General features: G+C 42.3%; 1 protein-coding gene across 6 annotated transcripts; it reads left to right on the top strand.

Annotated features, from left to right (window-relative positions):
* The first annotated feature begins 319 nt into the window (after positions 1-319).
* On the top strand, positions 320-11,358 carry GLT1 (NADH-dependent glutamate synthase 1). 6 transcript variants are annotated; one of them, XM_089602717.1, is made up of 22 exons: positions 320-1,098; positions 1,214-1,333; positions 1,953-2,066; positions 2,153-2,305; positions 2,708-2,808; positions 2,906-3,002; positions 3,499-3,608; positions 3,867-3,970; positions 4,071-4,250; positions 4,338-4,681; positions 4,770-4,840; positions 4,934-5,403; positions 5,494-6,363; positions 6,467-6,621; positions 6,837-6,998; positions 7,097-8,695; positions 8,781-9,002; positions 9,097-9,365; positions 9,449-9,754; positions 9,844-10,111; positions 10,213-10,470; positions 10,574-11,358. In XM_089602717.1, the coding sequence occupies exons 1-22, from the start codon at positions 736-738 to the stop codon at positions 10,883-10,885; spliced, it is 6,648 nt and encodes a 2,215-aa protein (XP_089458843.1). In that variant the 5' UTR covers positions 320-735; the 3' UTR covers positions 10,886-11,358. The 6 variants fall into 6 exon arrangements, with proteins under 6 accessions (XP_089458843.1, XP_089458844.1, XP_089458845.1 ...); XM_089602718.1 differs by lacking the exons at positions 320-1,098; positions 1,214-1,333; positions 1,953-2,066; positions 2,153-2,305; positions 2,708-2,808 and adding an exon at positions 3,064-3,196 and having other exon boundaries at positions 2,908-2,980; XM_089602719.1 differs by lacking the exons at positions 320-1,098; positions 1,214-1,333; positions 1,953-2,066; positions 2,153-2,305; positions 2,708-2,808 and adding an exon at positions 3,064-3,196 and having other exon boundaries at positions 2,922-3,002.
* The last annotated feature ends 3,897 nt before the right edge of the window (positions 11,359-15,255 follow it).

The following is a 15,255-nucleotide window of genomic DNA, read 5'->3' as shown; positions in this document are numbered from 1 at the left end:
TTTTTTCTTATTAATAAATTAAAAAAACGGAACGATCAATCGACTTTGTGTTGTGGGACCCACCATTATCGGTTGTCGCGTGCCGCATAGGCCGTGCATACGTGGCACAAAAGAGGAATTTCGCGCTGGCACGTCACTAAAAAAATTACACACTGATGTATGACTTTCTTTTACTATTTATTCTTTTGCCAGGTGAGACTCTCTAATTTGCAAGTTTAGCCCCTATCTAGTGGACCCCAATCGCGATTTATTTATTATTTTATTTCTGATTTTCTCTTTCGGTTCTCTGTTTGGTTAATTTGGTCTATAAAACAGACCTCTCTCTGCCTTTGCCGAAGAGAACCTAAAAAAAGAGCATAAAAAGGCCTATTGTTTGTTTGCCTTCTCTCTCTCTCTCTCTCTCTCTGCCCATTTTTCCGATAAAATCCGTGGCTTTTGTTCCGGCGAGTTCGTGTTCTTCTGCGACGGAGGAGAAGAAGAAGAGCGAAGGAATACGGACGAGTTGTGAATCTTGGACCCTAGCTTTTCTCGTTTGTTTTTCTCGGAAAATAGATCTTCGCAGATCTGTTTTTGCTTGAAAGAACGTGAAAAGGAAAATCGTTCCTCTCTGTTTTTGTTTCGAATTGAATACTCTGACCGGATCTAAGAAGAAAAAGGAAGAAAAAAAAAATCTGTTGCTTTTTCGTTGTGTTTCAGTATTGACTTTTCATTTTTCCTGGACCGAAATCTCGAACAATGTTGGGCGCCACCGGCTCTGTTCTCCAGCTCCGCACGAAGCCGTCGCTCGCGCCGCCGCAGCTTTCGCGGCTCGTCGGTCGCTCGGTGGCGACGGTGAGGTGCTGCACCGGATTGAAGCCGACGACGGCGAGTCCGGAGAAGAAATTCTTCGGGACTCGCGTTAGGGCTACGGGATCGGAGAGAGTACACTTGTGGCGCTCCGATGGTCCCGGGAGGTCGCCAAAGCTTCGGGTCGTCGCGAGGTCCGGATTCTCCACAGTGCCGGAGAAGCCACTCGGTCTGTACGACCCGTCGTTTGATAAGGACTCTTGCGGTGTCGGCTTCGTAGCCGAATTGTCCGGCGAGAGTAGTCGCAAGACGGTAAGCGAAAAAAAAATGTTGATATTAGATCCTTGAAAACAAATAAGCGATAAATGAATGAGGAGATACCTCATGAGATTGTTTTTACTAAGAATTTTTATTTTTTATATTGAAGATCACGGATGCTCTGGAGATGCTGATTCGTATGACGCACAGAGGTGCTTGTGGTTGCGAGACAAATACCGGCGATGGTGCTGGGATTCTCGTAGCCATTCCTCACGACTTTTACAAGGAGGTAATTATATATAATGTAACAGCTGTCAGTTTATATATTATTTTTATTTATTTTTCATATATATTGCTTGTTTTAATTTTTTTTAATATGATTTTGTTTTGCTTAATTTGTCAACTGATGAAAACTAAATTCCTTGTTTGTTCTCTATGTGACGTTTGAATCTATCTCACCATTCACCTTGTTATTGGCTTAGTGAATCACTTCTTTTAATAATGTTATTTTTTTAAATTTATCGACCGACTTAATTTTTGTTTTGTTTTTGTTTGCATACATTCACTGTTTTTAGATGACAGTCTGTTACGTATTTGGTTGTCTGTCTCTAAATTGTAGTTGCGTAAAAAAAAATAATGTATCTATATTTTTAGTCATCTATACGTACGTGTGCGTTAGCACAAAACACGTAGTCAAAGCTTGAACTTTTTACACACTCATCGTATAACTCACATGTCAGTGGAAAACACGCTCTTATTTATTTGTCTGCTTCATTTAGATATCGAAAAATAGGAACTTTCACGGGTGATTTTGGTACAAGTTATTTACTGTTAAACAAGTGTGAAACTTTACATACGTTTTCATCGTTACACACTGTTACATGTATATATATTATGATGTTTCTCAGGTCACCAAGGAAGCTGGATTTGAGCTTCCACCACGTGGAGAATATGCTGTTGGTATGATGTTCTTGCCGACATCTGAAAGTCGTCGATTGGAAAGCAAGAGAATTTTCACAAAGGTAATTTTTGAGTCACTGGTTGATTTTTTTTATTTTTTTTATAAGAAGATTTACTGATCAAAAGTTAAGTATGTGGTGTCATGTAGGTTGCGGAGTCTCTCGGGCACACTGTTCTTGGGTGGCGACTTGTGCCGACAGACAACTCTGGGCTGGGAAATTCTGCTATTCAAACTGAACCAGTGATCGAGCAAGTCTTTCTCACTCCTAGTTCCAAGTCAAAGGTTGACCTTGAGCGCCAGGTAATGCAATGTCGTGTTATGTGTTTTTTCGAATATCTTTTAACATAATCAATCATAGTCATCTGTTGTTACATTCCGTAGAAACAATGAATGGATTATATATACAAAAAATTGGCTACGTAAGCCACCTAAACTATAAGAATTGTAAATTAGCCAACCTTTAGTAAATACTTTGTAAATAGCCAACTTGCATACGTGGCAGCCTATTAGTTACGTTTTATACATGTTTGACCGAGTTAAATAAGTCTTTTACTAATCCGTTAATAAGTTAACTTGGCTATTTACAAGAAATTAACCAAAGGTGGGCTATATCCCAATTCACTATAACCGTGTGGCTATATAACTTAATAACCCTTATATATATCTGTCTAATGAGATGTTGCATCTTCTTCTTGTTTATAGATGTACATACTGAGGAGGCTTTCAATGGTTGACATACGGGCTGCTTTGAACCTCGAATACGGTGGTGCTAAAGATTTCTACATATGTTCTCTTTCGTCAAGGTAATGATTATTTCAGATTGGTGCTACGTAAGATGTTACAGAGGTCTTTTTATAACTCGGCTAGTTAAAAATACCTTTGTTCATGATAACTGTGCAGGACTATTGTTTACAAGGGTCAGCTGAAGCCAGAGCAAGTGATGGATTACTTTTTTGCAGATCTTGGAAATGAAAGGTTTACGAGCTACATGGCACTGGTAATTTTTTTATCCATTTGCTTGTTATCCTTCTCCACTAACTTCATACTCCGCCAAACAGCATGGGAACCACCAGTAACTGAAGGGATGCAAGGTTGAGGAATGACTTCTGAGGCATTGAGGTTTGATGATCTCTTAAGTTCTTCCGCTCCCTTGATTGCTAAATGTATTTTCATGCTGGACTGGATACATGGGTGAGTTGGTAAAGCCAAAAAGAGAAAAAAAATCCCTCATAGTCGAGTAAATATTGTTTCCAGAAACTTAGGGCCAGTGCTTTCTTTGATAAGTTCAGGTTGAGAGTGAAGATAAATTAAGTGGCTAAAAGCGACGTGTGGGTGTTGGAGTATAGTCATTAGGCTTCCTGTAGTTATATACCGGCCCTCCTAAGGTGGCCTCAGCGCAATTTCGTGCGGTGATTTTTGGACGACTTATCATTGCTTTAAACAAATTACGAATTGTGAATGACAACCGTTGCTCTATTTATTCTTTCGTGCAGATTCACTCCCGATTCTCGACTAACACTTTCCCTAGCTGGGATCGTGCTCAGCCTATGCGTGTTTTGGGCCACAATGGGGAAATCAATACACTTAAAGGAAATGTTAACTGGTATGTTCTGTCGCGTGCATAGTCTAACTATTAAGCAGTAATCAGACGAATTTCACGAGTGGGAGAGAAAAAACATGGGCGTTAAATCTTATCCACTCTTCAATTGGGTTTTCTTGGCATATAAGCAGAGGATTACAATAGTGTACACAAATTATGATGTTATTTGTTTAACATTCCTGATTTGGAGAATCCAATGATCTGCTTACTGCCTGATATATTTGTTTATTATTTCTAATTAAATTTGCAAACATTTCTCAGGATGAAAGCCCGTGAAGGATTGTTGAAGTGCAAGGAGCTTGGTCTACCAAAGAACGAGTTGAAGAAACTTTTACCAATTGTCGATGTCAGTTCGTCAGATTCAGGTGAAATTCGCTAGCATTTTCAGTTTTAAAAAATTGTTATATCGACACGTTTTACGGTACAGAAAATGCTTTAACCTGTTGTCTTAATCGCACTGTGCAGGTGCTTTCGATGGTGTTCTTGAGCTCCTGGTACGAGCTGGCAGGAGTCTTCCTGAAGCTGTAATGATGATGATTCCCGAGGCATGGCAAAATGACAAGAATATGGATCCCCAGAGGAAAGCATTGTACGAGTACTTCTCGTCCCTTATGGAGCCATGGGACGGACCAGCCCTTATATCATGTAGGAAACAAGTTTTAGGTTTAATAGTTTTGTTCTGTCACATCTGTAGTATTTGGGTTTGAACTTAATGGAGCTTCCCTTTTACAGTTACTGATGGTCGGTACCTTGGAGCCACACTGGATCGCAATGGACTTCGACCGGGTCGTTTCTATGTCACCCACAGCGGACGTGTTATAATGGCCAGTGAAGTCGGCGTCGTTGACATTGCACCGGAGGATGTAGCCAGGAAAGGAAGGCTTAACCCGGGGATGATGCTATTGGTCGATTTCGAAAATCATACCGTGGTGGATGATTCAGCCTTGAAGAAGCAATACTCAAAGGCAAGGCCCTATGGCGAGTGGCTCAAGAAACAAAAGATGGAGCTCAAAGATGTAGTTGCTTCTGTTTATGAGTCTGACAGAGTCCCTCCAGCCATAGCTGGGGTTTCACCAGTGAGTTTGACACAATTTGATTCACGGGATATTCATTTTATTAATTTCTCCTTAGGGAAGTTTTTAACCGCGAATTCTGATATTATAGGCATCCACTGCCGACGAGGACATGGGAAACATGGGCATCCATGGTCTACTATCTCCCTTGAAAGCTTTTGGGTATGCAATTTTTTCTGACTCGTCTACTTTTCCACGGTAGAAGAAGTTAATTTTTTTTATTTATTTTTTGTAATCCTGGCTTTTATTTTGCAGTTATACTACTGAGGCCCTTGAAATGTTAATGCTTCCGATGGCCAAAGATGGGGTCGAAGCCCTTGGCTCAATGGGTAACGATACACCTTTGGCCGTGATGTCTAATAGAGAGAAGCTCACATTTGAGTACTTCAAGCAGATGTTTGCTCAAGTAACAAATCCTCCGATTGATCCCATTAGAGAAAAGATTGTCACTTCCATGGAATGCATGATTGGACCAGAAGGTGACCTGACGGAAACCACTGAAGAGCAGTGCCATCGCCTCTCCCTGAAAGGTCCCCTTTTATCAATCGATGAAATGGAAGCTATCAAGAAGATGAATTATAGAGGCTGGCAAAGCAAGGTTCTAGATATTACCTTTTCTAAGAGCCGTGGTAGGAAGGGATTGGAGGAGACTTTGGATCGGATTTGCACTGAAGCACAAGATGCAATTAGAAAAGGCTATACAACAATTGTACTATCAGACAGAGGTATTGTATTAACTATTTAGTATTTCATTTATTCAGTGTGGGGTGGATTGGAACTGATTTGCTCGATGTTTTTTTGTTTTCTCAATTTAGCCTTCTCGAAGTCTCGAGTTGCTGTGAGCTCCCTCTTGGCTGTTGGTGCCGTTCATCAACATCTCGTTAATAACCTTGAACGAACTCAAGTTGGATTGATCGTCGAGTCTGCGGAGCCACGTGAAGTTCACCATTTCTGCACGCTAGTCGGGTTCGGCGCCGATGCTATCTGCCCCTATTTGGCAGTAGAGGCGATCTGGAGATTGCAGGTCGATGGCAAAATCCCTCCAAAGTCTAGTGGCGAATTCCACTCCAAGGCCGATCTGGTGAAGAAATTCTTCAAGGCAAGCCATTACGGAATGATGAAGGTTCTCGCCAAGATGGGCATATCGACTTTGGCATCCTACAAGGGCGCTCAGATTTTCGAGGCTCTGGGCCTTTCTTCAGAAGTGATCGACCGCTGCTTTGCAGGAACTCCGAGCAGAGTGGAAGGTGCGACTTTTGAGATACTTGCCGGCGATGCACTTCACTTGCATGACGTGGCGTTCCCGTCTCGGGTGTACCCGAAAGGAAGCGCCGAAGCCATGGCTCTGCCGAATCCCGGGGATTATCACTGGAGGAAAGGCGGCGAGGTTCACCTTAACGACCCTCTTGCTATAGCAAAGCTTCAAGAAGCGGCCAGGACCAACAGCGTGGCTGCTTACAAAGAATACTCCAAGATCATCCATGAGTTGAACAAAGCCTGCAATTTGCGTGGGATTTTGAAGTTCAAAGACTCGGCAGTTTCAGTTCCATTGGACGAAGTCGAACCCGTTAGTGAGATTGTCAAAAGATTCTGTACCGGTGCCATGAGTTATGGATCTATATCTTTGGAGGCACACTCCACACTTGCTATCGCTATGAACACGATCGGCGGAAAATCCAACACAGGTTTTCTTCTTGTTTTCTAATCTCTTGTCAGTTTGATTTGCTTGTCATGTCACAATCAATAGCAACTTTCCACTGAGCTGTTCCGATCAACTTTCTTTGTTAGGCGAGGGAGGCGAGCAGCCTTCACGCATGGAACCGCTTGCTGACGGTTCTAGGAATCCAAAGAGGAGCTCAATCAAACAAGTTGCCAGTGGAAGATTCGGCGTTTCGAGTTACTATCTTACAAATGCAGACGAGCTGCAGATAAAAATGGCTCAGGTAGATATCCGCAATTAATTAATTATTTGAAGGTCCGTATCTTTATTTTATGTATTATTGGAACTGTGGTTCCTTTCGTGCATGGCAGACGATGCAGTGTCCTTCGCATCTTTAGTTGATTAATATGTTCCGAAATTTGGTGAGGTTAGGAATCGCAGAGTTCTTTGTATGTGGATTTATTGTGTATTAAAACGTCCATCATTGTCGATTCATAGGGTGCGAAGCCTGGTGAAGGAGGTGAACTTCCCGGACACAAGGTTGTTGGAGAAATTGCTGTCACCAGGAATTCCACTCCTGGGGTTGGTCTCATCAGCCCACCGCCCCATCACGATATCTATTCAATCGAAGATCTTGCTCAGTTGATCCACGATCTCAAGGTAAAAAAAAAAAATCATTTTCTGTCCTGTTTGAAAAGCTAAGCTCGATGTACCAACTTTTCTTACCTGATTTGTATTTTTGTATTTTTCCCCTTCAGAACTCCAATCCGTCGGCTCGTATCAGTGTAAAGTTGGTCTCTGAAGCTGGTGTTGGGGTCGTTGCCAGTGGTGTTGTTAAGGGTCATGCTGACCATGTCCTCATTTCTGGTCACGACGGAGGTACAGGGGCTTCGAGATGGACTGGCATCAAGAACGCCGGGCTTCCCTGGGAACTCGGTCTAGCGGAGACTCACCAGACATTAGTTGCGAACAATCTCCGTGGCCGCACCGTTCTTCAAACCGATGGTCAGCTCAAAACCGGAAGAGACGTTGCCATTGCTGCGATGCTCGGCGCAGAAGAGTTCGGATTCAGCACGGCACCACTTATCACTCTCGGCTGCATCATGATGAGGAAGTGCCACAAAAACACCTGTCCAGTCGGAATCGCCACTCAAGATCCGGTTCTCCGAGAGAAGTTTGCCGGAGAGCCCGAACACGTCATCAACTTTTTCTTCATGCTGGCGGAGGAGGTCAGAGAGATAATGTCTCAGCTCGGCTTCCGGACCTTGAACGAAATGGTTGGTCGCGCAGATATGCTCGAAGTCGACAGAGAAGTAACCAGAAATAACGAGAAGCTTGAGAACATCAATCTCTCCCTGTTGCTCAGACCCGCTTCCGATATCCGACCCGACGCTGCCCAATACTGTGTCCAGAAGCAAGATCACGCTTTGGACATGGCTTTGGACAACAAGCTCATCGCTCTCTCCAAAGCCGCTTTGGACAAGGCTCTTCCCGTGTACATCGATACGCAGATCTGCAACGTGAATCGTGCTGTTGGTACAATGCTCAGCCACGAAGTGACTAAGCGTTACCACATGGCTGGCCTTCCCACAGACACCATCCATATCAAATTTGGTGGAAGCGCGGGCCAGAGTTTTGGAGCATTCCTTTGTTCTGGAATCCTTCTAGAGCTCGAAGGTGACAGCAACGATTATGTTGGAAAAGGTCTGTCCGGTGGTAAGATCGTGGTTTATCCTCCAAAGGGAAGTGGGTTTGACCCGAAAGAAAACATTGTCATTGGCAACGTGGCTCTTTACGGGGCGACGAATGGAGAGGCGTATTTCAATGGAATGGCAGCGGAGAGATTCTGCGTCCGTAATTCAGGGGCCAAGGCTGTCGTGGAAGGTGTCGGCGACCATGGCTGCGAGTACATGACAGGTGGCACCGTCGTCGTGCTTGGAAAAACCGGAAGAAACTTCGCGGCCGGTATGAGTGGCGGTATTGCTTACATTCTCGACGTGGATGGGAAATTCAAATCTAGATGCAATGCGGAGCTTGTGGACCTTGACAAGGTGGAAGAAGAAGAGGACGTGACTACTCTTAGGATGATGATTCAACAGCACCAACGTCATACCAACAGCAGTTTAGCGAGAGAAGTGCTCGATGACTTTGAGAGTCTTCTTCCCAAGTTCGTCAAGGTTTTCCCGAAGGAATACAAGCGTGCCCTTGCGAGCATGAAGGCCGGGGAGTCTAAGGAGGCTGCTAAGGATTCTAGTGAAGACGAGGAAGAGCCAGACGAGGAGGTCAACGTGGCCAACAATGCTTTTGAAGAGCTGAAGAAAATGGCGGCAGCAACTTTGAATGGACAAGCCAATCAGGTTTCACTTCTTCCTGTTTGTTAGCTATCCAGCCAAGCAGTTTCCATTTCCGTGATCTGATATCAACGTTTGTGTATATTTTCAGAAGGTCGAAGAAGCAGAAGCAGTGGTCGCGAGGCCCACTAGGGTTGAGAACGCCGTTAAGCATCGCGGGTTTATCTCATACGAGCGCGAAGGTGTTCAATACCGAGACCCAAATGAGAGAATGAATGACTGGGGAGAGGTTATGGAGGAATCAAAACCCGGACCGCTTTTGAGTACTCAGTCTGCCCGTTGCATGGACTGTGGCACTCCATTTTGCCATCAAGTATGTCCTTCAATTATTTTATTTTATTTTATTTTATCTACTTTTCAGATGTTATATTTATTTTTATAAAAATTTGCATACAATGCAATTGTAGGAAAACTCTGGGTGTCCTCTCGGAAACAAAATACCGGAATTCAACGAGTTGGTATATCAGAACAGGTGGCGCGAGGCATTGGACAGACTACTCGAGACCAACAACTTTCCAGAGTTTACCGGCCGAGTCTGCCCAGCTCCGTGTGAAGGTTCTTGCGTTCTTGGCATCATCGAAAACCCTGTGTCCATCAAAAACATAGAATGTGCGATCATCGACAAGGCATTCGAGGAAGGCTGGATGGTTCCAAGGCCTCCTGTCCAGAGATCTGGGTACGTTGTCTTTTCTGTTTTCTAAAATATGCATGAATGTTGTGTGTTTTTTTTTAACATTGCTTGTTTGTTTGTTATTGCAGGAAAAGGGTAGCGATTGTCGGAAGTGGTCCCTCTGGTTTGGCCGCTGCGGATCAACTGAATCGGATAGGCCACACAGTGACGGTGTACGAGCGCTCTGACAGAATCGGAGGGCTCATGATGTACGGTGTCCCCAACATGAAGACTGACAAAGTTGACGTCGTACAGCGACGAGTTGACCTCATGGCCGAGGAAGGCGTCAACTTCGTGGTCAACGCTAATGTCGGGGTCGATCCATTGTACTCACTCGAAAGTCTAAGGAGCGACAACGATGCCCTTATTTTGGCGGTTGGTGCCACAAAGCCCAGGTACTATAAACCTATTAACAACACTTGTTATAAAAGACCTCCTATGTGAAAAAAATATATATAATTTTTAAATGATGAATTTGTTGCAGAGATCTTCCTGTTCCTGGAAGAGAACTATCCGGGGTTCATTTTGCCATGGAGTTTCTTCACGCAAACACCAAGAGCTTGCTCGACAGCAATCTCGAGGACGGGAATTACATCTCCGCCAAGGGAAAGAAGGTGGTGGTGATCGGAGGAGGTGACACCGGTACCGACTGTATCGGAACCTCGATCCGTCACGGCTGCACCGGCATTGTGAACCTCGAGCTTCTTCCCGAGCCGCCGCGAACCAGGGCTCCGGGCAATCCCTGGCCACAGGTCTCATAATAACTCTCTGATTCATCATCTGACCTCTCGAAATTTCTCTCGCTGGGACCGTTTTTCAAACTCACATGGTCTTCTATGATTCATTTTTGCAGTGGCCTCGTGTCTTCCGCGTGGACTACGGGCACCAGGAAGCTGCTGCCAAGTTCGGAAAAGACCCGAGATCGTACGAAGTGCTGACCAAGCGATTCGTGGGAGACGAGAACGGGAAGCTCAAGGGACTCGAAGTGGTCCGTGTGAACTGGGAGAAGGACGCCTCTGGAAGATTCTCGTTCAAGGAAATCGAGGGCTCCGAGGAGTTGATCCAGGCTGACCTCGCACTTCTCGCCATGGGTTTCCTTGGTCCCGAGGCGGTCAGTATTCATTCTTACTATAATACCTGTACAGATTTGCAGGTAAAAAAACAATAATAATAACAAAAAAATAATCTTTTTGGTTAAAACTTTTGTAATCCAGAATGTTGCGGAGAAGCTGGGAATGGAGACCGACAACCGGTCGAACTTCAAAGCGGAGTATGGGCGATTCTCGACGAGCGTGGACGGAGTATTCGCCGCCGGAGATTGCCGGAGAGGACAGTCTCTGGTGGTTTGGGCCATCGCCGAGGGCCGTCAAGCCGCTGCGCAGGTTGACAAGTTCCTTCTCAGAGAAGAAGAGGAAGACTACAACAATGGCTCGGTCGACCCATTGACCAACGGAGATCACCGTGTCTCGAGGCATCAAGAAGATCCCAAAAAGCGCCAACAAGATAAGCACACTGTGATGACATGAAGACTGTCTTGTATTTTTTTTTTATATAGTTATTATTATGGATTTTTCTCTTCTTGGAACTTTTTTTCGATATTGTTTTAGTTAATTAGTTATTTATTTTTGGGTTGGTCTCGAGGACACCACATAACGAGCATTGTCTCGTCGTCTGATTGAGGACGATATCGGTCCCTCTCCGACAGTCCTCGGGAGTTTGATGTAGTCTTGTTTTTAGTAAGAACTGCTTTGGAAACACAGGTTTAATACCCCATACAAGTTTAGCATATTTTGTGTTGGGAATAGTTTTTTCTCTGCTGTATTTCTTCCTTGGTTATAAGTGTTTTTTTTAAGGCTTTTTCTATAACGAATAATGTACAGTTATTATGTTATTCCTTGTATTTATGTAGAACATTATTGATTTTCTATCGTCATGCGAATGGAAATCATTGATGATCTTTTTATCAATCATAATTGTTAAGAGTTTTATTTTGTTGGCATCATTACAGTAATCTGTTTAAATTCTCTTTTTGGTCTTTTACCATATCGTTTGATGGGAAAAATACTGAAGTCAATCTCTCTCGTGTCTGTTATTTTTTGTTTCTACTTCATTCCAAATTTGCCGTTAAATTAATTTAATTTTCAGGTAATATATATATTTATATATATATATATTTATATATATTAACCCGAGAAAAATACATAAAAATACTAGTTTTTTTGTTTTAAGTTTAACATATTTGAGACTTTGAATGATTTATTTCTAATTATAAACCAAAATGAAACTATAAATACCTAATTGTATTTTATAAAAACGACAAAATTATATAGATAGATGTATTTTTTATAAAATATATTTCATACAAATATAGCATAATATATTGAAATGAATTTCAGTTTATTATAATACAATTTTGATAATTTTAAATAAAATTGAAGCAAAAGACGTCTCACGTGTTGCAATCATATTATATATATATATATTTATTTCTTTTAATTTTCTCCCCCAAACTCTTTTTCTTTTTCGCTTCGAGTTTCCCCCGATTAACCTAGCCCAGTCCAGTAAAAGGGGATCTCTCTAATCTGCGGCTCTCCGACCGATCGACAACCTTCGATTCGAAGTCGAGAGTACTCCGATCGGCGAGTTTAGTCTCGTACGGCTTGTCGTATGGCTATAAGCATTACCGGACTCACAGACACAACCTCTGTCCCGAACCTCACAAACTCCTCAATCCCAAACTCCTTTGAGAAGTCTCTCAAGTACATCAACACCTCTCTGTGGCCCAGAAACTTCTCGAGTCTCCGTCCTGGCCTTCGTTTTCTCTCCCCACAAATGGGTAGTCTTTGAAACCCATGAGCTCTCTGGGCAGGTTGGTCCGGAGAGACTCGTACACGCTCAAGTGCAATAAACTGTGATTCGGGTCGGACTCGACATGTGGCGTGTAGACCTAGGTTCTGCCCACTTGGTCTCCTACGATTCGGGTCGAACTTTTATTTTGGCTTGATGGAAACTCAAGTACATCATTCCTATTTATACTAGCGGCATTCCTAAATCAATGGATATGATTTTGCCACCACAAACTTAATCTAATGACTAGAAATAATTCTCTAGAGTTTTCTCCACATTTCTTATCTTATCCTTATCTTCTAGAGTAGTCTATGGATTTCTCTAGAATAGGCTTCTAGAATATGGACCTAATACAACACATATTTGAGCTTAAAACTCTTAAGGCCCAAAACTAATAAACTCAAAATCAATTTATTATTTCAACACCCCCCTTAAACTTGATTTTGCTACTCCAAGCATACTTCTCAACTTCACAAAGTCTTCGCGCTGGAGAGGTTTGGTGAAGATATCCGCTGCTTGATCATGTGTCTTCACATACTCCAACTGCACCTCATTGTTGGCAACACACTCTCTAAGTGAGTTATTTTGTCCTTGGGTTCTTTCTTTTCTCTTCTAATGTCTTTGCCTTCTGTTTGTTAGGATTTGGCGTCTGAGCGTGAATTCATTACTCTGCTCTTGGTCCCCGCCCGAACACCTCTCTTTCTAACATCCCTCGCCTCGAAGTGCTCACAATTCCGTGGATAAGTTTGGCTTTAGCCATCCGAGAAGCTTCTTTGCTGTTCTCTATGTGGTGTGCAATGACCAAATCAATCCTACATAGTTCGAACTCATTTTTAATCATCTATTCCTTATATTTTTGTATATAGAGAGGACAATTGGAACGGAACCCACTTGCAGACGATGATGTGGACCACGGTTGGTTGCCCCGCAAGCTTCATGATGGTCTGACAGCAGCGCCGGTCTGGTGGGAGTTGCTTGTGCATGAATTTTATAGTTTTCTGGCTGCAAGTGCATTTTCTCTCAATCTTCTTTTAACAAACTTATGATTGAACATGAAGACCGACAAAGTGAACATCGTACAGCTACGAGTCAACCTTATGGCCGAGTAAGGTGTCAACTTTGTACTCCTTCGAAAGTCTGAGGATGCCCTTGTGGTCGGTGCTACAGAGCCCAAGTACTATTATATAGAACAATTCTTAATTATGTGAAACAAGTGTTGATTAAAATGATGTTTTGTTGCAGAGACCTACCTCTGCCAGGAAGGGAACTATTGGGGGAGCTTGCTCGATAGTAATCTCAAGGACGGAAATTACATCTCCGCCACAGGGAATAGATCATTATTAATTAATTATTTATTTATTTATCTAACCTCATAATCGCCATCATTACTTTTCACAATGTTGGCAAGGATGCCACAGAACGAGCATTGTCTTGCCGTCTGATCAAGGACGAAAGTTGCACTCTCCGACATTCCTCGGGATTTCGATGTGGTTTTGTTTTTAGTAAGAAGTACTTTAGAAACACAGGTTTAGTAAGTTCTAATCTCTGGTAGATGTGTTAATCATCCGATGTGGCAATGATCAGATACAAACAAAAAGATCAACAGTGGATATAGCTTCCTCATTGATACAAAGTTGTTATTACCGATAGTAACGTTAAGTTTATTATTCATTCACTTGTGTAAATTAAAGAGAGAATTCGAGTTGTATAATTTTAAAGTAGAGGAAAGTGAGAAGCAAGCTAGTTTCTTGGGATACATCGAGTGTGTAATTCACATTGATCTAGTACTGCAAATCGAACAACCATTTTGAAGAGTTCTGGGGATAAGCCTGCTGAAACTCTGACAAATACTGCGTGTTCTTGTTATTTTTATTGGTTACTTGTGATCTAAGGTACCCTGTGTTTTGAGCTTTGGTTGAGTTATTTCCAATAAGATCAATTATTGACAGGGTTGTACCACCACTATATGATGATGGTATTTTTCATTTAGCATATTTGGTTTGAGAAATTTCATTAATTGGGCTTAATAAGCCATTAAATATCAAGATTAGACCCTAATGTTTAAAAATATCTAAATATGGACTTTTGGACCAAAATCGGACAAAAACACCCTTGATTCAAAAAACCCATATTTTTCTCTCATTTTCATCACAATTCTTTTCATTTGATTTCGAATTGGTTGCGATAGGATTAGAATTTTCGGTGGTCGAGCTCACTGCTGAGCTCGTGGGGTTCGGGGCAACGCACCGATTTTTTTTTATTTTAAGGAATTTGGGTATGTGTTCAGTTTCGATTTTGAGGGTTTCAGATTGAATTTCATCGTACAGCATCGTATCGCATCGTACAGCATCGTACGACATCGTACGATATCGTATGTGTTCAGTTTCCATTTTGAGGGTTTCACATTGTATCTCATCGTATGGCATCGTACAGCATCGTACGACATCGTACAGCATCGTACGACATCGTACAACATCGTATGTGTTCAATTTCGATTTTTATCATACATTATAATGTACGATGTCGTACGATGCTGTACGATGTCGTACGTTGCGATACGATGCCGTACGATGAGATACAATGTGAAGCACTCAAAATCGAAACTGAACACATACGATGTCGTTCGACCACCGAAAATTCTAATCCTAGCGCAACCAATTCGAAGATCAAAAGATCTGTGATGAAATTGATTTGAAAATGAGAGAAAAATATGGGTTTTTAGAATCAAAGGTGTTTTTGTCTGATTTTGGGTCAAAAGTCCATATTTAGATATTTTTAAACATTAGGGTCTAATCTTGATATTTAATAGCTTATTAAGCCCAAAAAATGAAATTTCTCTTTGGTTTTTAGAGGGGCCACATAAGGAAAAATAAATCATTCAGTGGGCATTTAAGTCCATAATCACAGGAGTGTCCCCAAGTCCCCACATACCGGTGCTCTAAAACAAAGTGTAAATAATAAATTAAATCAGTATTCGTATATAAGTGTGGTACTTGTGAATGTTTCTCATGTCTTAATTTTGGACCTTTGCTAATAAGAACAAGATATC

This window comes from Urtica dioica, chromosome 12, assembly GCF_054948205.1.
Source record: "Urtica dioica subsp. dioica isolate 48M chromosome 12, U.dioica_male_clone48M_v1_H2, whole genome shotgun sequence".
NCBI lineage: Eukaryota > Viridiplantae > Streptophyta > Magnoliopsida > Rosales > Urticaceae > Urtica > Urtica dioica.
Note: the sequence above shows the minus strand (reverse complement) of the source record. Positions and strands in the feature narration are given on the sequence as shown.

What these genes read in the sequence shown, in the direction of transcription:
- GLT1 (XM_089602717.1), top strand. Translation starts at nt 736, where the DNA reads ATGTTGGGCGCCACCGGCTCTGTTCTCCAGCTCCGCACGAAGCCGTCG. An exon ending in CGGACCAGCCCTTATATCAT is followed by an intron (nt 4,251 to 4,337) that starts GTAGGAAACAAG and finishes TCCCTTTTACAG; the next exon opens with TTACTGATGGTCGGTACCTT. An exon ending in CCATAGCTGGGGTTTCACCA is followed by an intron (nt 4,682 to 4,769) that starts GTGAGTTTGACA and finishes CTGATATTATAG; the next exon opens with GCATCCACTGCCGACGAGGA.